Here is a 21,040-nt window from a genome sequence, read left to right as displayed (position 1 = left end):
CTTCCACGTGGTAAGAAACCAATTGTCTAAAAATAGTCTGAAAGCAACTTCAAGAAAACTGGAAAAAAAAATCAATGTAGATTGCTTGGTTTTATTATCCTCACATACAATGACTACTGAAGACTTTCGACACTGGAAACAATATTTTCCCGATATTTATGATGTAACTTTTCTAAAAAAGTCTTTCATATATTTATTATGTAACGTGTTTGATCAGGTAAAATAAAGAATGCATGTACTCCTCTGAATCTAAAATAAAGAATGCATGTACTCCTCAGAGGAGGATGATTGCTTCTTGTGGAAAATTGGTAATGACCCCCCCAAAACCACCTTTTCTAACTCTCTTATGTGGGCTCACTTGTTTGATAACCTCCCGGAGGTACCATGGCATAAGTCTGTGTGGTTCAAGGGGAGAATCCCAAAACACGCCTTCCTTACTTGGTTGGTGACTCTGGATCGATTGTCTACACGGGACAGAATGAGACGTTGGGGGGTTTCCATTTCTCCGTTATGTCCTCTGTGTAACTCTGAGAATGAGATCCGTCAACATTTGTTTTTTGAGTGCGGTTTCAGTAAGGAAGTGTGGGAAGCCTTCTGCTCGGCCTTCCACCTTTCTCCTCCACCTCTATTCATGGACGTATTAGATTGGATCAAGGCTCCTTCTCATGACAACAATGTCAATGTGATGTTCAAGCTCGTCTTCCAGGCGGTAATATACCTGCTTTGGAAGGAACGTAACTCGAGAGTTCACAACCTGTCTTCTCGTCCAGCCGCATCTATCATCTTGGAGATCAAGAGGATTCTTAGTGCTAAGATGGATATCTTATCTAGAGCTCAGAGAAACGTAGCCTCTTCCGTTACCTATTTATCTACTTGGCGAGTTGTATTTCCTAGCCGGTAGAAGTTTCTTTTTTCTTTGCAGTTGTATTTTGTTGCTTCTATGAATAAAGGAAATTTAGAGTTAAAAAAAAAAAAAAAGAATGCATGTACTCTTTAAGGACCACACGGTCATATGAAACCCACATGGAAGAAAAACAGTTGTGACATCAAATTGATGGTTGTAAGAGTTTCTTATTCTATTCGCTTCCAAGCCGAACGACTAAAGTACCGATTGTTTTTACTTCTATGTTTTTCAACTTTTTTGTTGCCATGGACTCAAACCTATAAAGTTTTACATTTTGTTTATAACATTTTATAAACTTCAACTTTCATTTAGTGAAATGATATTTACATTTGTAGCAAAAGAAAAAAAGTTGTAAGAGTCGGTATTCAAGATTACTGAAGAGTTTTGTATAGTTAACGGTCAATTCATTAAGATAGATTATAGACCAAAACTCCAAAATTTATACGGTTCATATAAGTAAATCTCTTATAATAGAATATAGATTTATTTTCAGCTAGTAAAAAACATAAAACGAGTAGGCAAGTCAAAGTCTTATCTTCTAGGTCAACTGGTACCCATTTCTCACGTCACATATTTTGTCATGTCTAACCAAAAAAATATATATTAGTGTTATATATTAGCCATGTCTCCTATAATGAAAATACAGATTCATTTTTTCAGTCCTATTGATTTGATAATTTGAGTAAATGGGAAAGAGTTGGGTTATGAATACTTCCCTCTTGTTTTTTATTCTCTTCCTTCAAACCCTAAAACATGTTCACGCCAGTTACAAATGCTACGGCGACTTTTTCACCGGTAACTATGGCATCAACCGAGACAACCTCTTATCTACTCTTCCTTCCAACGTCGTCAATAACGGCGGCTTCTACAACGCATCACTTGGCAGAAACAACAGAATCCATGTTGTCGCCTTATGTATAAGAGGCTACGAGGCCCAAGCTTGTAAGACATGCCTCGAGCATGTCATTGACGATACAAAATCCAACTGTCCTCACCAAAAGGAAACTTTCTCATGGGTCACTGAAGAGGCCAATGACGTTTTATGCAATCTCCGTTACACCAATCACTCAACTTTCGGCAAGCTAGAGCTTTTGCCATTTACTATCAACCCTAATTCGAAAGTTCTAGAATCATACAAGAATATGACTCTTTTCAGCCAAGAATGGACTGCTATGGTTAATCGGACGCTCGAGGCTGCTTCTACCGCTGACACTTCCTCAGTACTCAAGTACTATAGCGCCACAAGAACAGAGTTCACAGAGATTCCAGATGTTTACGCGATGATGCAATGCACGCCTGATCTATCGCCAAGTGACTGTAACAGATGTCTTAGAGAGTGTGTGAATGAGTTTCAGAGGCAGTGTTGGGGAAGACTAGGAGGTGGAGTTGGTCGGCCTAGCTGTTATTTCCGGTGGGATCTTTTCGAATTTTATAAAGCTTTTGATAATGTTACAAAGGTTCTTGCTCCTCCTAGGCAATGTTCTCCGCCTGCTCTGGATTGTGGGAGAGACGAGAAACATTTTGAAGGAAGACATATTGCAATCATTGTGGTCCCTGCAATCATTAATCTCATTATCTTTGTTGGTTTAATCTGTTCTTGGAAGAGAAAAACGTCAGACACCGGAATCAAAGGTAAAGTTATTTAAACAACACCATATATTGAGTTTTGTTGTTGTTATCCTATGTTGCACAAAAAAGTTAGATCCTATATTATATTAGAAGTTCTAACACACTTGGTATATAAGAGTCGATGCGTTCAAGTTTAAATTAAGATAGTGAACATGATATCAAAACTCATTTTATTAACCCAAATAAGATTTGTCCAAATAGGCGCCTAGGATGAAATTCGGTTCAAGGTAACATATAAGAACCAAAATCTAAAGGGAACGTGTTATTAGTATTTCTATCAGGAACTAACAAGAACCTCTTGTTTTAGAACGTCTTCAACTACTTGATTTTTCATTTTAAATTGGAGTTTGGACTAAAATCTTTTCTTATCCTACTTTATATTAGAGTACAAAATGAGATTACTCTACAAATAAAATAATAAATCTAGTTTTATTCATTACTACTTTTACTCTAAAATGAAATACGATTAGAGTCAAACTCAACTGTAAAATGAAAATTATTTTATTTTAGAATAAAATTAGAGTAATAAATAGGAAATGCTCTTCTATAAGGGGGCTATTTTTTTATCTCCCCCCTGATTCCTACAGCCTTTGTTTTGGATCCGTTGCATCCATTGCGTTTACATGAGATCCATTGAGTATACATGATTTTCTACTGCCAAGTGAGCAAATGAAGGAAAGAAGAAAAAGAGAGACTATTATTTCTTCTTTTTTGTTTTCTATTTCCCATTGAGAGTTAAAAATATATATATTTTGACCCAAATGTTAAAAGGTTAGAATATATGCATAGGTTTCTTACATGTCTCATGGTGATCTGCAGAGTCTTATAATCCATATGATGGTCAATCTATGTTACGGTTTGATTTCGTAATGCTTCGAACTGCAACCCATGACTTCTCTCCTGAAACGAAGCTTGGCGAAGGTGGATTTGGATCTGTCTACAAGGTAAAATAAACTAATAAGTCCAAAAAAAATATTTAGATGGGTCAGTGATCATATAGAATTACAATGGTTTTTCAGGGGGTGTTACCGAACGGCCAAGAAATAGCGGTAAAGAGATTAACAAAAGGTTCAGGGCAAGGAGATATGGAATTCAGGAATGAGGTCTTACTCTTGACAAGACTCCAACATAGGAATCTTGTTAAGCTTCTTGGGTTTTGTAATGAAGGAGATGAAGAGATTCTTGTCTACGAATTTGTCCCCAATTCAAGCCTTGACCACTTCATATTTGGTGAGCTTTCCTTTGATCATTCCATTTTTGGAATAATTTAAAAAAAAAAACAAAATATATAAAAAAAAATTAATCTACAGATGAACACAAACGTTGTCTTCTTACATGGGATGTGAGGTACAGAATTATAGAAGGAGTTGCAAGAGGGCTTCTTTATCTCCATGAAGATTCTCAGTTGAGGATTATTCATAGGGATTTGAAGGCAAGCAATATTCTCTTAGACGCTGAGATGAACCCTAAAGTTGCAGACTTTGGGATGGCAAGGCTTTTCAACATGGACCAGACTCGAGGACAGACAAGCAGAGTTGTTGGAACATAGTATGTATGCTCTGTTTTCCTTTCTTAAGATTCCTCCATAAACATTTCCATTTAATGTGGATTTGGTTAATGCAGTGGATATATGGCTCCAGAATACGCAACATATGGACAATTCTCAGCTAAATCTGATGTTTATAGCTTTGGTATTATGCTCCTAGAAATGATAAGTGGCAAAAGAAACAAAAGCATGAAAGAAGAAGAAGGAGAAGAAGAGGAAGAACAAGAAGGGCTTCTAGATTTTGTAAGATTTTCACATATTTTGATCATTATTCTTCTTTTCTTCCTTATTGAAATGTTAAAAAAAAATCTTTACAGGTATGGAAGAAGTGGAGTGAGGGAAAATATGCAGAGATGATCGATCCTTTGGCTGCGCCGAGTAACAACATCTCAGTAGACCAAGTAATGAAGCTCATTCACATAGGTTTATTGTGTGTTCAAGAAGATGTTTTCAAAAGGCCTACCATTAATTCAGTTCTCATATGGCTTGAAAGTCATGCTGCTACAACCATGCCTGTGCCCACACCTGTTACTTTTCTTACGGCACCATCGTCACCATCATCATCACTGCACGGTTAATGAACCATCAAGCATGTTTGTATACATCTTTGGCTTGCTTATTGCAATTAAAGAGATGCCGTCTAGTGCAAACAAATTATCTTTTTAAAGATTAGTAAAGGGAGGCTTGTATTGTATAATTACTTTCTTAACTTCAAATTCTTAAATAATTATTTCTTCAGTTGGTGTCCACTTCTTAAGTATGAACATCAACTTGTTTCATTTGACACATTTTCTATAGTTGTCACAGTAATTTCTTTTTAAAGCACATCATTTTTAAGTTTTTTTTTTTGAAACACACATTCATTAAATAAAAGGAAACGAGTTAGTTAGGAGTAGAAACTACTCCATCAACCATTAATACATTGGCAACCGCTAAAGCATGTTTTGCCATAATGTCAGCCTGGACATTTTGATCGCGAGGGATCCAAGCAAAAGAAATAAATTCAAAAGCATTAACAAGAGAAAGGACATCAGAGATGACTCCATAGAGATCCGGCGAGAAGCTCCCCGAACAGACTTCCTTCACTAGTTGCAGAGAATCAGACTCAAAACAGACTGAAACCAAACCTTCTTCCCTCGCCATTTTCACCGCTTCGAGGAGGGCAAGCCCCTCTGCCATTAGAGTCGAGGTCACAAAGGTTGCAGTCGAACTAGCAGCTCTTGTACATGCAGGCGACAACAAGAACAAACCCAGACCTGCGTTTGTTCCTCTCATATTCCAAGCAGCGTCAGACCTTATTGTACACGCGCCTAAGGGGGGGGGGGAGGGAGTAGGTGCTCGGATGGTCCTTTTAACAGGTTCCTTCTGCTGCTTGCTTAAGTTCCATTCTCTGGCTAGTCGTAAAGCTTTAGATAAGGTTTCCTCTGCTGAGCCTGAGCTCCCTTCAAACACAAACTTGTTGCGTTCTTTCCAAATACTCCACAAGATCCATGGGGCTAGCGAGCCTGAGGTGATTCCCGATGGAGGTAAGCACGGTTTTGAGCATAGCTCAGACCAACATCCCGCCAAATCTAGCATTCCACTGTAATCCGTCGTCGATGAGAAAGGGGCTATGATGCGGCCATGAAATCCACAGCTCCTAAAGTAGACAAAACTTTCCATGTTTGGACTCGAATGAACCTAGACACCATCAAGCATGTGGTTTGTTTGTCTCAGCTGGCTGTTCCGAAACAAAGGCCACCACTTAAGCCTCCTTATCAGCTAATAAATATGTGGATCAATGGTATTAAAGGCGTGGTCATCATCTTCTCAATAAGCAAATCTCAATCCCTTGAGATCAGCCATTTTGACCAGCATTTTGATTGTCTTTTAATTATGATTTGTCCTAGAAATCCGCCTTTCATTTATGTCTTTGATTTTGTCCAAGAGCTATATATAAAGCTCCTCTCCATTCATTGTAAAGGCAGACTTGAGTATTGAATAAAAAGTGAGATTTTATCTTGAGAGCTTTTATGCTTGTTCTTGTTAATTCTAAGTTATGTGAGAAGCTTTCTTAGGATACAAGTGTGGAACCTTTATCTTTGTGTGAGGTGCTGGTTCTTGATCTTATCTCAAAGCCTTTCACATCTTTGAGTGGCGATCTTCATTTTATTTAAGCCGTAAGTTTTGATTTCTTGTGAGAAAAGCTAGAGTGAGATTCTCAGCCTGTATCATTTGGTATCAGAGCTAAAAGCTCCTATCATTTTTTCTGTTTTTCATTCTACTTTCCAAAAAAAAAAAACCAGAAAAATCGTTTTCCTCTCTCTTTCTTTTTTGTTTTGTTTTTTTTTTCTCTAAGTTTCTTTCATACAAAAATTATAAAGAGAAGGTATGGAAAACCAGTCCAGCAACAACAACATGGCCGACCATCCTTGGAGTCTTTTGAAGCAAGAAGATTATTATTTTGCAGGAAGATCAGGCCCAGATGAGTACTTTGAATGGGAGCACAAGATGAATGAGTTCTTCATTTCTTGCCGCTGTCCAGATTTCGAGAAGGTATACATTGCTGCTGATCAACTCATCGACCTAGCTCAACTCTGGTGGAGACAATCTACTGCAAAAGGAGGCCGTCGCTGGAATTCTCGAGAATATACTTGGGGTGAGATGAAAAATATGATGAGGAAGCAATACATCCCACACGATCAGTATCAAGAAATCCGGAGGCAATTTCGCACGCTTTGCCAAGATGATAAGACGGTCATGGAGTACCACAAGCAATTCAACCATCTTCGCATTCGGCTCAATCCAGGAGTAAGGAATGAGGATATCATGGACCAGTTTGCTTATGGGCTAAAAAAATGAGATATGTTTCCACATACAAGGACACTCATGCAATTGTTTGGAGGAGTTGGCCCAACAGACGGCCCAAATTGAGCATGAAAACAAAGAGCCCGAACCGCTTGATCCATCTGAAGAGGTCCAGCAAAATCCGAGGTACATCCCTATATCACATGAGCAAGTTTTGAGGACAAAACTTTTACAAAGGGGAGGGAATGATGCGGCCATGAAATCCACAGCTCCTAAAGTAGACAAAACTTTCCATGTTTGGACTCGAATGAACCTAGACACCATCAAGCATGTGGTTTGTTTGACTCAGCTGGCTGTTCCCAAACAAAGGCCACCACTTAAGCCTCCTTATCAGCTAATAAATATGTGGATCAATGGTATTAAAGGCGTGGTCATCATCTTCTTAATAAGCAAATCTCAATCCCTTGAGATCAGCCCTTTTGACCAGCATTTTGATTGTCTTTTAATTATGATTTGTCCTAGAAATCCGCCTTTCATTTATGTCTTTGATTTTGTCCAAGAGCTATATATAAAGCTCCTCTCCATTCATTGTAAAGGCAGACTTGAGTATTGAATAAAAAGTGAGATTTTCTCTTGAGAGCTTTTATGCTTGTTCTTGTTAATTCTAAGTTATGTGAGAAGCTTTCTTAGGATACAAGTGTGGAACCTTTATCTTTGTGTGAGATTCACTTAGGTGCTGGGTCTTGATCTTATCTCAAAGCCTTTCACATCTTTGAGTGGCGATCTTCATTTCATTTAAGCCGTAGGTTTTGATTTCTTGTGAGAAAAGCTAGAGTGAGATTCTCAGCCTGTATCATTTTAAAATGTTGTGGGCACAGGGTCAGGCCTTCCGGAAATATGGAACTGAGGTTTAGTCCAATAGTTCGGATTGGTACCTGAAACAAAGAGTGAACCTTTTTATGAGTTTTACATATTTATGATGCAAACAGAAGCAAATATGAATATGAATCAGAATGATAATAAGAATAAAAGCAAATAGAAAAGGGATAGATTGATGGAGATGGGATCTTTGTTGCTGGACTGAAGTCACTCTCAACAAGATCAATGGATGGAAGATGGATAGATATGGGATTTGCTTGCTGGACTGAAGTCTCTCTCAAGGCAAATCAGTAGATGGAAATGATGGGGGATTGAGGACGCCACAAGACACTATGGAAAGGAGTCTTGATAAGTCAAGGTGCTCTGGAGCTGCTTCTCACAAACTCTAAAGACTTGAAACAATAGTTTTTAAGAAAACTAGAAAACTGAATAATTCATATTACTTTCAAAGATGGGTGATTATTACAAAGACAACTACTGAGCTTATATAGGCTCGACCTTGGGACTCTCTAACAGTCTAAAAATGACTAAAGGAAAGAAATAAACTTGAAATAAAAGTCTTGGAAGCAAAGGCTTTGATGGCTCCAAAGAAATAGCCTTTAGCTAGATTTATGCTCTCTTCAAAGGGGAAACTTGATCTGATGTTGTATCTGGATGTTTTCTTGAACCTGGATGGTTTAAGAGGATAGGAAAGCATCCTGGGAATCTTCTTCATGGCTGGATAGGAGCTGATCACGTTCCTGGTTTGAACAGAAAAGAGCTGTTGGACATTAATGTCGGTTTGCTCCAAATATGGTAAGTGTGATTGCAAAAGAATCCATCTGATCCTCTGGCTGCTGGTGCATGGTATAAAGTCTTGGATGTCTTCTGGTTGGCTAAGAGTATCTCCTGGTTTCCACAAATAGGTTTGGGTCGGACCAAATTGAATTGTTTGACAGCTTTCCGAAATTGATGTCGGTTTGACCGGTTTTGGGAATTTGAGTAAACCAAGTGGATCTTCTGGTTGGATTGGGATTTGGGCTTGGTTCTTCTTGCTCTGGACTCCTAAAAGGCTCTCCTTAATATAATAACTGGCTTCAGACGAGGCCGCTTCATGGTTAGACTTGTATGGACCGAAACGTGGCGGATCTGACCCATTGGGTGCTGAGAAGATGGGCTGACTTGTAAAATTCATAACTTCCTGATCCGAGAATCTTTTCTTGAATTTACATGCCTCAGTAATTCCTTGATGAGTTAGGCTTCTTCTAAAATTTGTTTCATGACAAAAATCCTTCTGGTTGTTGAGATATTCGCCTTGGACTGAACCTCTGTCGCTGGCACCTCCAAAGTGGCCGGATTGGATAGTTTGGTTGACCTCCAGTTCAGCTACTGTTTTGATGACCACATCATCCCCTACCCCTTGTGAAGGTTTTGACCTCAAAACTGGATAACCTGATACACCACAATAGAGCAAGTCAGGTTTCATTCTCTTTTGGGAGTTTAGAACCTTATCTTGATACAATTTTGGTTTGGTAATGGTTTGTGCATCTGGTGGCTCTTCTTTAAAGAAATGGGAAATGATCACGCCTCTGGCCTGGATAGTGTCATTTCTTCTCTTCTGGAGTTGATGGTACTTCACACTAGTGGTAACCTCATGGTTGATCATCTTTGGGACTGATTCTCCAAGTAATAAAAGATTATCCGGTGGGATTTCTTTTAAAGCTTTCTTCTTTGCAACCTGAAAAATTCTCAACATTCTGGACAAAGACAAAGTGAATTATATCTGATACTGGAGTTTCATAAACAGAATGTGATATGGTCGAATTTACCATAGGTGCATCAGCATGATGAAGAATTAAATTCTTCTTTGGACAGCTTTGGATTGATGGCTGCCTTTCTTGCACCCTTTTATCTTGTTGGGTGTGATATCCTTCTTGTCTTGTATCTGAAAAATAATTTCTTGGCAAAGACAAATGCATTATATCTGTGGTTGAAGATTTAAAAACAGAATATTTAAAATTCATACTTACTTTGATTGCAACAAAAAGTTGAAGTATGATTTTCTCTTTGTTGCCAGCTTCTCCTTCATTCTGTTTTGCACATGTAATGTTGATGGTGTGCCTTACTAGGGACGTGAGATCTCTTCCTCTAGGCTCTCTTTCTTTTGTTATTCCTGGATCAAAATTCCTTGGCAAAAACAAGTGCATTATACCAGAATTTTGAACCAATAAATCAGATTGAATAAAACTATCACTTTTTATAGATAAATCTGTTTTCTTTTCTAGTGATGTTTGTATCAATGCTTGCTTAGTGGGGCAAGTCACAACAAAGTGTCCTATTTTATGACATCTATAACATGTCTGATCTTTTAAAAATTTTAAGTTAGAAGACTTACCTTGGGTTGATGCCTTTTCTTTCTTTTGGTTTGGAATCTCCATTTTTCTTGGAAATAAATCATGGACAACTCTTGATTCCAACAAGGGTGTGGGGGTCATGTCTTTCTGGACCTCAAGACCTGTCTTAATATCCTTGGACAAAGACAAGTGACTCATACCAGTGGGAGATGATATATAAACCAATTTATCAAGTATAAGACTTACCATAGCCTTTGCTTGAAGTACTGGTTTGTTAAGCTCTTCTTTGGGTCTGCTCAAGGTGTCTTGGCTGACGTTTTTACTCACCTCCATAACCTTTAGGATGTCACTTTTCTGGCCTAAGCAATGGACAATGGCGTGCCCCTGGTTTGGCTGAAAGTTGGTTTGTTGAGGCAAGCTTCCTTGACCCTCTTTTTGGACAGCTTCTCTTGCTTCTTGGGAACCATGAGTTGGATACCTCCTTGGGTACTGCTCCTTGATATGAGATCTTGTATAACCTGGTGCAAACTCATACCTCATGGCTTTCTTAAGTGCTCCCCACGTTTTGATAGTTGGCTCCTTGTAAAACCATCTATCATCTACTTCTTGAACCCACCATTTAAAAGCATCTCCTTTTAGATGATCAATGGCATAAGCTAGCCTTTCTTCCTTCAAGATGTTGTTGTAGTGAAACCATTCATCAAGGTTCCTCTCCCATCTAAGATAACCTCTTTTTCCTGAAAATTTAAAGAGTTCAAATTTATTAGCAAAAGAGTTATAATCAAAATGAGAATTAACAACATTAAGTTTGGGGGTTTTAGAATTTGGATTTTTATTGATCCTTGAAGGATCTGGTGGCTTGGGCTCGACATAGACAGCCTCTGGTGCATCTCCAAATCTTCTTTCTCCTGGCTGTGGACGTTTGCCTTGTGCCTTTCTTCTTTTCCTCAACTGAGCAATCTGTTCAACCTCTTGCAAAGCTGTCAAATGTTGGCTCAGCTTGGCCCTTTGGTTTTGGCCGTGTCTCTCCTCTTCCATTGCTCCCTGAAACAATCTCAAAGATCAAGTGAAGGTATGGAAAGCTTTGGTCTAACCAAAATAAATCAAATGCAAAATGCAATTTACACTAAACCGAGAATCATGCAAATATGAACCGATATGAAATAAACTATGCAATAAAAACTTTTTATTTTTATTTTCTGATGCAAATCTAGAAATGAAACAATAATGAATGACAATTAACACAAATGAAAAGAAAATATGGAAAACAAACTAATGCTGATTTTTTTTGATTTATAAATGCAAAACAAATGCAAGCAAATATGAAATGCAAGGATAGATATCACCTTAGTCAGGAGCTTGAGCTCTGATACCAAAATGTTGTGGGCACAGGGTCAGGCCTTCCGGAAATATGGAACTGAAGTTTAGTCCAATAGTTTCGGATTGGTACCTGAAACAAAGAGTGAACCTTTTTATGAGTTTTACATATTTATGATGCAAACAGAAGCAATTATGAATATGAATCAGAATGATAATAAGAATAAAAGCAAATAGAAAAGGGATAGATTGATGGAGATGGGATCTTTGTTGCTGGACTGAAGTCACTCTCAACAAGATCAATGGATGGAAGATGGATAGATATGGGATTTGCTTGCTGGACTGAAGTCTCTCTCAAGGCAAATCAGTAGATGGAAATGATGGGGGATTGAGGACGCCACAAGACACTATGGAAAGGAGTCTTGATAAGTCAAGGTGCTCTGGAGCTGCTTCTCACAAACTCTAAAGACTTGAAACAATAGTTTTTAAGAAAACTAGAAAACTGAATAATTCATATTACTTTCAAAGATGGGTGATTATTACAAAGACAACTACTGAGCTTATATAGGCTCGACCTTGGGACTCTCTAACAGTCTAAAAATGACTAAAGGAAAGAAATAAACTTGAAATAAAAGTCTTGGAAGCAAAGGCTTTGATGCCTCCAAAGAAATAGCCTTTAGCTAGATTTATGCTCTCTTCAAAGGGGAAACTTGATCTGATCTTGTATCTGGATGTTTTCTTGAACCTGGATGGTTTAAGAGGATAGGAAAGCATCCTGGGAATCTTCTTCATGGCTGGATAGGAGCTGATCACGTTCCTGGTTTGAACAGAAAAGAGCTGTTGGACATTAATGTCGGTTTGCTCCAAATATGGTAAGTGTGATTGCAAAAGAATCCATCTGATCCTCTGGCTGCTGGTGCATGGTATGAAGTCTTGGATGTCTTCTGGTTGGCTAAGAGTATCTCCTGGTTTCCACAAATAGGTTTGGGTCGGACCAAATTGAATTGTTTGACAGCTTTCCGAAATTGATGTCGGTTTGACCAGTTTTGGGAATTTGAGTAAACCAAGTGGATCTTCTGGTTGGATTGGGATTTGGGCTTGGTTCTTCTTGCTCTGGATTCCTAAAAGGCTCTCCTTAATATAATAACTGGCTTCAGACGAGGCCGCTTCATGGTTAGACTTGTATGGACCGAAACGTGGCTGATCTGACCCATTGGGTGCTGAGAAGATGGGCTGACATGTAAAATTCATAACTTCCTGATCCGAGAATCGTTTCTTGAATTTCCAAGCCTCAGTAATTCCTTGATGAGTTAGGCTTCTTCTAAAATTTGTTTCATGACAAAAATCCTTCTGGTTGTTGAGATATTCGCCTTGGACTGAACCTCTGTTGCTGGCACCTCCAAAGTGGCCGGATTGGATAGTTTGGTTGACCTCCAGTTCAGCTACTGTTTTGATGACCACATCAGGCTAGCTGCCAAATCTTTCTTGCAAAAGGAAAAAGAAAGCACATATGAATAATAGATTCAGTTTCACCACATCGCTTACAAGCCGAGTCCACTGGAATATGTCTCGCTACGAGTCGTTCGCCCACTGGTACGGCTCCTTTCAGCAGCTTCCACGAGAACATCTTCACTTTAGGAGCACAATCTAGACTTCAAACTTCTTTCTTCCAGTTAAAGCCACCACCATTAAGAATCCCTGGAATGTAATCTTCATCATCCACCGCGCTGTAGTAGCCTGACTTAACAGAGTACTCCCCTGTTTTAGTTCCGAGCCAAATGATCCTGTCCGGAGCCCCGGTTTTGCTTGGTCTGATGCACTGAATAGCTTCCTCATACGCAGGCAGGAGCTGTTGGATTTTCTGCAAATCCCACTCTTCGAGCCCGATATCAAGAGGTCAGAGACCGTCATCTCGAGACATCTTTCCTCCGGAGGTCCCATTGGCCGAATTTGATGGGATCTACTTAGCCACGGTTCGTCCCAGACTTTGATGGACTGCCCATCTCCAACCACCCAGCCAAGTTTTTGAGCCAAAAGGTCGCGCCCCACCAAGACACTCCGCCAACCATGTGACATGTTTGAGGTTCCGGTGGCTAGTAAGATGTTATTATCCGGGCAATATTTCCCAAGTAGCACTTTCCCCAACAGGCAATCAGGGTTTTGGAGCAGGCGCCACCCTGTTTTTGCAAGGAGAGCCGCATTGTAATCTTGAAAATCCCGGAAACCGAGGCCTCCGATAGCCTTTGGTTTAGCCATATCTGTCCAAGAAACCCACGCCATCTTCTTCGTATTTGGGTTGTTGTCCCACCAGAATCGGGTAATTGTCGATTGGATGCGCTTGCATAGGGAGACTGGTAGCTCAAAAGTACGTCATGGAATAGGAGGGGACTGCCGAGAGAACGCTTTGAAGCATTACCATTTTTCCCGCAGAGGAGAGGAATTTATTTGACCAGCCTCGGGCTTTCTGTTTAATCTTATCAACTATAGAGGAAAAGATGTCCCGCTTTTTGCGTCCAAAGTGCTCCGGTAAGCCGAGATATTTGCCGGTTCCTCCCTCTTTTTGGATTTGAAGTTCCCCTTTGATCAACCGCTTGAGAGACGCCGGTGTTTTCCGAGAGAAAGTAATGGCAGATTTTTGTTTGCTAATAGCTTGACCCGAAGCAGTCTCATACTTGTCCAAAATACTCGTGAGAGCCGCACAATTTTCCCGATTAGCATCAAGGAAAAACATTGTATCATCCGCAAAAAGGAGATGGTTGATACGAGGGCAGGTTCGAGCTACCCGAAGCCCTTGAAGAGACCCATCCTCCTGCGCTCTGTTACATAATCCCGAGAGAACCTCGCTGCACATAATAAATATGTAAGGAGAAAGGGGGTCTCCTTGACGGATTCCCCTGCTCGGTACTACCTCCCCTCTAGGCAAGCCGGTAATGAGGAAGGAGTATGTAACAGAATCGATACATTGCATGATGCAGCTGACAAAAGTTTGGTGGAATCCCAACCGAAGCATAACAAGGGAGATGAATTCCCACTCAAGACGGTCATACGCCTTGCTCATATCCGTTTTAACCGACATTGCACATCTCTGTTCCGCCTTGGAAGTCTTGAGATAATGTAGCACCTCATGAGTAATCAAGATGTTATCTCCTATTGCGCGACCCGGTACAAAGGCGGACTGATTCTCCAATATCAACTTCCCCATGAGAGGTTGGAGCCGACGGGTAAGAAGCTTGGAGAAAATTTTGTAGTAAACATTACACAAGGCTATCGGTCTATAGTCCGAGACCTTTTGCGGGTTGGTGATCTTGGGAATTAGGCGGATGTTGGTTTCATTAATGTTCTCCGGTAAAGGCTCGCCTCTGAAGAAGCCTTGCACCTCTGCCACAATATCCGAACCGACATCCTCCCAGTGGGTATGGAAGAATCCTGCCGAGAAACCATCGGGACCCGGAGCTTTCTCTGCATTGATTGAGAAAGCAGCCTCTCGGATTTCCCATTCCGAGGGAACAGCAGTAAGGGCGTCGTTCTCCTCATTAGAGACTATTGGCCGAAGTGCATAATGCACAGTCTCTTCTCTATTTCCTGGTGAGGAGGAGAACATCTTCTGAAAATAGTTCCCAATCACTTCAATTATCTCCTCCTCCTTAAACACTGCTTGCCCATCTTCATTCTCAATCACCGAGAAGGAGTTCAAACGTTTCCTGTTCTTTGTGGCAGCGTGAAAGTATCCAGTATTACGATCCCCAAGCTTAAGCCATAACAGCCAGCTGCGTTGTTTCCAATACTCCTCCTCTGCTAAGTAGGCTGCCTCAAGCTTAGCCGCGATATCTTGGATCAGAACAGTATCATTCGCCGTGCTGGAGAGGGCAACATTAAGCTCTAATTTCTTCTGCTCAATAATAACCTGGCTGTTCATGTGCTGTGTTTTATTCCAACCAGAGATGGCACTCCTAGTAGAACTTAGCTTCTCTCTAACCGTACCCGAGCCGGAGTCCCGCCAGGCAGCAGAGATCATCTTCTTTGCAGCTTCATTTTTGCACAATCGACGGTCGTAACGGAAGCAGCCACGTCTCCTCTGTGGTCCTATGTCGAAGAAAGATAATAGCGGTTTGTGATCAGAAGTCAGATCAGCTTCCAGGTACTGGCACCGAGCTGAAGGGAATTTCTCTGCCCATAGCGTGTTGGCTGCAGCTCTGTCTAACCGACATCTCACTAGATGGTCACCCCGTTGGCCTCGCCAAGAGAGCGGATCCCCCGTGTGTTGGAGATCGAAGAGATCCCCTTCTGAGAAGAAAGTTCGCATGTCCGAAAAAGATCCTTCAGGTCGGTCTGGCCCTCCTTCTTTCTCCGCAGCGCCTAGGAGATCATTAAAATCTCCCGTAATGAACCAAGCTTCTTCTCGGATAGTTGCTTTAGTGACAAGTTGATCCCACATTTGGTTCCTTTGGTTTCTTTCAATACTCCCATGAACAAAGGAAGAATAGAAATGCTTGCCTTCAAATTCAATAAATGTTTCAATTACATTGGGAGTTGATTCCAGGATTTGAAGCTTTAAATCGGACTTCCAAAAGAGGCCTAGTCCGCCTGCCCCATGACCCGTTGGGGAGACAAGATGATGACAGTCAAAAGGTAGGGGCTCCAGCTTCTTTAGCACTACCTCGTCGGGGTTTTTTGACTCCATGATGAAGATGATATCCAGGTCGAACTTCTTTGATATCTCCTTCAGTTTCCGAACTGTCCGGGGATTCCCCAAACCCTGACAGTTCCAGCTCAGAATCGCTAAGGAACGGGGTTGGATGGAACCCGAAAATCCATCCGACGTCTTGCACTTGGTGGGATCAAGTTAACAATTGGAACATTATCAGAGGAGGAGGGCGTTCCCGCAGATGTGCCTCTTCGTAGATTTTTAGCTCTTGGCTTGGTTTGTTTGACAGTTCTCCTTGATTTTTCTCCCTCTGGATTCTGCTTTTTCCGACCAGTTGGGGGTTTGTCCTGCTGGGTTTTGCGCTTACGCACTCCGGCATTTTGTGAGAGGCCAGGACTTGACAATACTTTCCTCGAACCTGGAGGCCTGCCAGGCTTTCTCTTCTTCGTTTTTGGACTTGATGTCTGTCCCTCAGTGGTAATTACGCCAAGCCTTTCCCCTGCTGGAACTCTCTCTGTTTGCTCAAAGCTAAGTCGCTCTGCAGAAGCCCCTGATCCCACAGCCTGGGAGCCTAGTCTGTTAGCAATTGGGATTCGATCCAGAGACCCACTTGGAGTATTCATTCTCCTCGAGTCAACAGCCTCTGTAGCCACTATCTGAGAAAGGTCCTGGTTCGCAGGCAGTGGACCAAGCCTGGACTTAATATGAGATCTCTCTAGCGACCCAACATCAGTAGGGGAGTATAAATTTGTTGTATCTCTAGCTTCGGTGGGTATAGGAATTGGTCCTAGCCTTGCAGAAACAGGGGTTCTAAGGCTGGTCTCTTTTTCTCCACTGCCAATCACTTCCTTGGCCGCAGCCTGTCTTGCTCTGAGAATTTTTGCATTTTGAATAGCATTCTTCTCAATATTGCCCTTGAGCTCCGCTACTCTGAGCCTTTCCCGTCGTGCTGCACTTTCAGTCGGGTCCGAGCAGGCAGCGTAGTTTGTCAATGTTTCCCGAATTTCCCCTAGAGCAGACTCTACAGCCTCTTGTGGGACTTTGTCGTTGCACATCGGAAGGGGAATTCCCCTTACAGATGGCTGAAGATTAATGCGTGAGGCAGAAGAAAACTCTTGTGGAGTAGGGCTTCTATCTCTCATCGCAGGTCTTCGATCCTCCTCACGTCTCCTATAGGGATGGTAGTGTCTACTCTTAGACGAATGGTAGGCGTGGGAATCCCCACTAAAACGATCAGCATACTTATGAGAATCCTCTCTTCCTCCACTCTCATATCTTCCATAATTATGTTTGTGGCCAGGAGGTCTCTTGAGATGCTTAGGTTGCCACTCTTGGCGATGGGAGTCTCTACCTTTTGAGACTCTGTCACGACTGGAAGGTTGATTTTGGGATACACCATAAGCCAGCGTACGATCAGTTAGGCGTCTCACCTCACCTCCATAAGGTTGCCTGATGCCTTCGTCACAGTGGAGATGTGCACTGTTATCCATAACAGCTCGATCTGTACGATTGGGATTCCCCGACTCCTTCCGAGGGGCTTGAGAGCTGATGGCATCTTTGTGGTGGCTGGCTTCCTGAGTCACCAAGAGTGCTTTCTTCAGAGCTTTTGCCTCCAAACAGTCTCGTACCTCATGGTCCAGCTTGTTACATTGCGAGCAATGACGCTCAAGTCTCTCGTACTGAAGGGTAGCTACGACTTCGTCTCCATTATCATACTCTATCACCGACTTTTTGATGAGTGGGAGGCGTCCATTAACATGGACTCGCATCCGAATGGCAGTGGAGGTAATTTCTACAGTCTCAAAGGTACCAATGTCCTGCCCCATGTTGCGAATTGTTTGCTCTGACCACAAGTGAATCGGAATGCCCTGTACTTTAATCCAAAAAGGGGATCATAGATGGGAACTCAGGCGAGGTAGTAGGTTCCCACCTTTGGAGGATAATCATCCATCTAGCATAGTGATACGATTGTTTCTCTAGAACCGTGAGTAGGTCAGATTCAAGCTCAAACTCGAACTGGAAGAGACCCAAGCCAAGATCAGCGCCACAGGAGGAATATCTGTTTTCCAATGCTAAGTGAAGAAAGGTATGAGGGACCATACTTTCTGCATCGAAGGTTTTGTAACCCTACCAATTAGGGTTAGGGAATGCTTCTGCTTTTGTGTAGCGATATCAGGCCCCACCGCTTTAACCCTAGCTGTGCAAGGAGCCGGCACATGCTCGAGAGCAACTGCCTTCCCTTTGTCAGCTGAAGAGAGACGGCGCTGCATATTTCCAAGTAGAAATGTGAACTGGTAAAGTTATCAAAGAAGGATCCGAGGGAGCCCAGTTGCTCGAGCTCTAAAAATTCAGTAGCAGGATTAGATAAGGTCTTGTTGCTAAGAAAGAGCTTGAAGAGATGGCGACCAGTAACCACTGGTTAAAAGGAGACTCGTAGCAGAAACTCAAGAATGGCACTTCCATCGTCTTCCATCATCAGAGGTTGTAGGGGAGCAAGGAATCGAGCCGACATACCCATTTTCGATGGCAACTCCGGTGGAAAACACGGCGGTGGTGGTCCCTCCGACCCGGGTCGGGGGAAGAACCCGGTGGGTTATTCTGCAAGGAATTCTATTATCCACCAGATAATTCTTAAAGGAGGAACAATTTGAATCGAAGCTTCCTTTTGCAGTGAAACCAGACCCCAAACAGGAAAGTAACTGTCGGGTAAAAAGGTGAAAAGCTCAAGCAGGAAAAGTCACAAAACCCACTCGAAAAGCGTGCCTGAGAGCGTTTTTTGCCTTTTCACATCATTTTTAAGCTATCAACCGGAAACAAAGAGAAAGATGTGTCGGACTTATCTTATTATTGCGAAACATTAAAAATAGGTTTGCCATGGGAGATGAATCAAAACAAGACAAACACCAAACATAAAAGCAACCAAAATAGACACAAAAGCAACAGTGACAAGTGCCATGGCTCGTAAAATAGCTTTCTGTATAAGTTGAAAATCACTATGGCGTTGTGCCAAAATGAGATGTGTTAGTGCTACAACAGAACTGAGCAGTGAAATGCTGTTGCACATCAGGAAAACCATGAATATTGCTTTCTTGACCAAACCTGGACCTGGAGCAGAACTGATGTAAAGCTTTGTACATGTGAAACCCATAACAAATGTCACAGTTGCTGCCATTATCACAGCCCACGCAAGAAATTTGATGCCAGCTTTTGAATCTTCTATATTTTGTTGGTTAGATCTTTTGCGACGCCGTGAAGCACTCGAGAGACGTGGCTGTGAACCAGCAGATCCCAAGGCCATATCCGAGTTAATTAAATCTCTGTCAAGAAGTTAGATTAGACATAAATTGATAGGAGTTTATGAGAAAAAATGTTTTAAAAAACCAGATTCAGAAAAGAAAATTGGATCGTAAAGTTGACAATAAAGATCATTAACTCGCTTCTTTTTAAAAATTGAAATCCAAAAGAATAAACAAAACTAAAAACTTGGAAACACGCACTCAAAGATTACCTTAGACACTTTGAAATTTAGTAGAGCAAAGAGGAAGAAGGAAATGAAATGATGAAGATAACTGGGGTAGTAGCAACCACAATATTTCATCTGATCAAGTCATTGACTTAATCTGGGCAATATAGAAAACGTCTGAACGTGCGCACCAATCAACATCTATGCTTTAGCTTGCCAGGCATACAATAAATAATATAATCAAGTCATTGAAAAGTCTTTGTATTCTTTTACATCCACCATAAGGTAGTACATAACAGTGATGACTTCACCTTGATGAACAAAGGGTCTTTAATTGGGTTTGAATCCTTGTTGGCCGTTTGGGTCTATATATTTCACGGTTTTGGATTGTGATTTGGGGTGGTATATATTTATACATTTCTATAAAACAAAGAATGTAGTTTTTAGCTTAAAAACAAAGAATGTAGTTTCAACTTGGTTTTATAAAACTAGATTTTGATTCGCGATTTCAAAGCGAACATTAACTTTTGGGATTATATTTTAATATAATAACTTTATTTGTTTGTTCAAAATGTGAGATCAAATTTGTAATTGCGAAAAGATTTGAAGATCTGGCCAAAGAAAGTGATAGCCCTATATATGTAAATGTGCAATTTGATGACTAAACTTAAACTTGAGAGTTTAAATATTTTCAAGTATTTTATTATAGATTAATAATTTTCATAATGTATTATTAATTTTTTAAAGTAAGATTCTGATCCGGGATTTGAACTTAAAGTGTATATAATATAATGAATTTTATTAAAAAAATAAATTTTATAATGCATTATGTTTTAACGTATTAAACATATTTTTCAATTGATAGAGAAAGAAAAAAACAATTTTGATTATTTTGTGGAGTCAAAATTTTTAGAATATGTTTTTGTCATTCAAATAAATGTTTGTATATTCAAACATGAAATATATTTGTTGTTTGCTAAAAACGTTGCCTTCAGAAATCCATATCTATGTCTATGTATATATTTTCGGTCATATGTTAACATTTGGCCGTAACACAACAAATGATTAATGTTACATGGAGTCAAATTTTTTGATTGAATTAGTGGTTGATTGATTTTGTAAACCAATTTGTAATCTTGGTAATAAATTCAGGTATTAAATTTGTGGAATCAAATTAGGTGTCAAAAATCAATTCATAATCTTCATTTATTGATTTTTAAACTTATCAAATAATTTTGTCAATTAGGTTCATATAAAAAGGTACATTGGGAATTGATTTTTGTTTGCCTTGATTTATTAGCATTCGATAGTTTAGGCAAGTTTTAGCCAAAATTTAGAGCGAATGTTATGTAATATTAATTTGTGAAAAAATAATTATGGCGATTTCACAAAGCTGATTAACCCTAAATTTTCTTCCATGACGTATATAAATACGGTGCCGAAAGCACATCTCCACACCACACTCTGCTTCTCAAATCATCATTTAAATGGTTCTCATTGATTCTAATGTGAGTTTCTACAATTTTAGCTATGTTTA

General features: G+C 40.4%; 3 protein-coding genes across 5 annotated transcripts; 2 read left to right on the top strand and 1 right to left on the bottom strand.

The window, feature by feature from the left end:
- The first annotated feature begins 478 nt into the window (after window positions 1-478).
- Window positions 479-901, top strand: LOC130509805 (uncharacterized). Its single transcript, XM_057005999.1, has one exon. The coding sequence runs from the start codon at window positions 479-481 to the stop codon at window positions 899-901; it is 423 nt and encodes a 140-aa protein (XP_056861979.1).
- Window positions 902-1,553: 652 nt separating this feature from the next.
- On the top strand, window positions 1,554-4,817 carry LOC108838365 (cysteine-rich receptor-like protein kinase 37). Its single transcript, XM_057006106.1, has 6 exons — window positions 1,554-2,536; window positions 3,353-3,477; window positions 3,553-3,763; window positions 3,844-4,081; window positions 4,157-4,322; window positions 4,397-4,817. The coding sequence occupies exons 1-6, from the start codon at window positions 1,591-1,593 to the stop codon at window positions 4,655-4,657; spliced, it is 1,947 nt and encodes a 648-aa protein (XP_056862086.1). The 5' UTR covers window positions 1,554-1,590; the 3' UTR covers window positions 4,658-4,817.
- Window positions 4,818-6,478: 1,661 nt separating this feature from the next.
- Window positions 6,479-19,705, bottom strand: LOC108821333 (uncharacterized). Of its 3 annotated transcripts, none has more exons than XM_057005866.1 (4): window positions 19,549-19,705; window positions 19,140-19,357; window positions 9,245-11,528; window positions 6,479-9,176 (listed from the first exon to the last, which is right to left on the bottom strand). In XM_057005866.1, the coding sequence occupies exons 3-4, from the start codon at window positions 9,270-9,272 to the stop codon at window positions 8,263-8,265; spliced, it is 942 nt and encodes a 313-aa protein (XP_056861846.1). In that variant the 5' UTR covers window positions 9,273-11,528; window positions 19,140-19,357; window positions 19,549-19,705; the 3' UTR covers window positions 6,479-8,262. The 3 variants fall into 2 exon arrangements, 2 of the variants coding, with proteins under 2 accessions (XP_056861846.1, XP_056861845.1); XM_057005865.1 differs by having other exon boundaries at window positions 6,479-11,528.
- Window positions 19,706-21,040: the final 1,335 nt, after the last annotated feature.

This window comes from Raphanus sativus, chromosome 3, assembly GCF_000801105.2.
Source record: "Raphanus sativus cultivar WK10039 chromosome 3, ASM80110v3, whole genome shotgun sequence".
Lineage (NCBI taxonomy): Eukaryota > Viridiplantae > Streptophyta > Magnoliopsida > Brassicales > Brassicaceae > Raphanus > Raphanus sativus.
Note: the sequence above shows the minus strand (reverse complement) of the source record. Positions and strands in the feature narration are given on the sequence as shown.

Bases quoted from the DNA above. Each gene is read 5' to 3' on its own strand.
- LOC108821333 (XM_057005865.1), bottom strand. From the start codon at position 11,116: ATGGAAGAGGAGAGACACGGCCAAAACCAAAGGGCCAAGCTGAGCCAA.
- LOC130509805 (XM_057005999.1), top strand. From the start codon at position 479: ATGAGACGTTGGGGGGTTTCCATTTCTCCGTTATGTCCTCTGTGTAAC.
- LOC108838365 (XM_057006106.1), top strand. From the start codon at position 1,591: ATGGGAAAGAGTTGGGTTATGAATACTTCCCTCTTGTTTTTTATTCTC. The intron at 3,478-3,552 runs GTAAAATAAACT...ATGGTTTTTCAG, and splicing joins GATTTGGATCTGTCTACAAG to GGGGTGTTACCGAACGGCCA. The intron at 3,764-3,843 runs GTGAGCTTTCCT...ATTAATCTACAG, and splicing joins CCTTGACCACTTCATATTTG to ATGAACACAAACGTTGTCTT.